At 35.1% G+C, this 1,252-nt stretch overlaps 1 protein-coding gene across 1 annotated transcript; it reads right to left on the minus strand.

Moving 5' to 3' along the window:
- Positions 1-1,049, minus strand: LOAG_05622 (hypothetical protein). Its single transcript, XM_020446916.1, has 2 exons — positions 900-1,049; positions 1-247 (listed from the first exon to the last, which is right to left on the minus strand). The coding sequence occupies exons 1-2, from the start codon at positions 921-923 to the stop codon at positions 89-91; spliced, it is 183 nt and encodes a 60-aa protein (XP_020302799.1). The 5' UTR covers positions 924-1,049; the 3' UTR covers positions 1-88.
- Between the last annotated feature and the right edge of the window lie 203 nt (positions 1,050-1,252).

Here is a 1,252-nt window from a genome sequence, read left to right on the forward strand (position 1 = left end):
GGAGAAGACTGGAAGGTAGAAACCATCGGATACTAGTACAAAACTGTGCTGGAGAAGCAGTAGGTTCAGTACCAGGAGATGCACTGATTTAACAAACTCGATAGCCCATAACAAAAACATAGAAATACGGAAGAAATATTACTTCTAGTTGGTTCTTGATTCTTGAAATAAAGTCATGATCATTTGCACAATTTTCTTCTACATTGAAATATTCGCCGCTATTATCAGCAATCGTAAAACTCATCTCCTAAAAAAAAAAAAAAAAATCAGATAATGTAACATGGGGAAAAAAAATCAAATAATGCGACATATAATGTGACACATGAGAAATAACTACAAAAAACTCTTCGTGAATATAAATGAACTGTTTGTAGAGCTCATAAATTCATCCTACATTTCCTTCGCGATATTTATTAACTTTTATTTCACTAGAACGATTACTAGAGATTCTTTAAAATATTAAAATTTTACTAAAGAACTATCAATATACTTCCTATATAACAGTAATGAAAAAGGTGCAATTAGAACAGAGTTTCAGGTAGTGCAAGTGAAGTGTGGAAAAAAGTACAATTAGATTAATAAGTTCAATGCGAGCATTCCGAAAGCAATTTGCCGGTTGCTCAAACGCATTCTGTACTGTTGACAATGGTAGAGATTAAAAAAGTTAAAAGGAGCAAGACAGCAACAAACGATTTCTTTTGAAAATCGACACCATTGTAAATACGAATGGAGTAACATTCACGAGTGTGGTTTGAAAGGTCATCTAAGAACATAGCAAAAAACACTGGTCAACAGTAAAGATACAGCTTGAAATAAAAATCTGCTTAGTTATCGTTAGATAAAATCGATTTGCAAATGGTTTTTCAGAGAGAAAGACAATCAACTTTATTCGTACTCACCTTTCCCCTAGCAACTATAGGCATGGCTTCCCGATAGTTTTAATCGAAACCTTGGTGTCTCAATTTCCCTGAAGAGCTTGCAAGTATTATCACATCGCTCGAAATAAGCCATAAGTCCTGAAAGGCAACCGAAATATCCCATTCCAAAATATTGTAACCATTCTGTCCAACACCAATGTCGGAAATCGAGTGCACCGAATTTATGTTTCGTTTTTTTAAAGTGCATTCTATGAGGTGTGAGGTTTTGGACCGTCCGAATTTATTACATTTTGGACAGAAAGCGCTATGAAAAGTCGGGAGAGCAAGCATGCCTGGTCTCTTTCCACGACTAGAAAAGACAATTCCACGTAAGA

The sequence above is a fragment of the Loa loa genome, assembly GCF_000183805.2.
Source record: "Loa loa unplaced genomic scaffold supercont3.444, whole genome shotgun sequence".
NCBI classification, from domain to species: domain Eukaryota; kingdom Metazoa; phylum Nematoda; class Chromadorea; order Rhabditida; family Onchocercidae; genus Loa; species Loa loa.

Bases quoted from the DNA above. Each gene is read 5' to 3' on its own strand.
- LOAG_05622 (XM_020446916.1), bottom strand. From the start codon at position 923: ATGCCTATAGTTGCTAGGGGAAAG. The intron at 248-899 runs GTGAGTACGAAT...TTTTTTTTTTAG, and splicing joins CTATAGTTGCTAGGGGAAAG to GAGATGAGTTTTACGATTGC.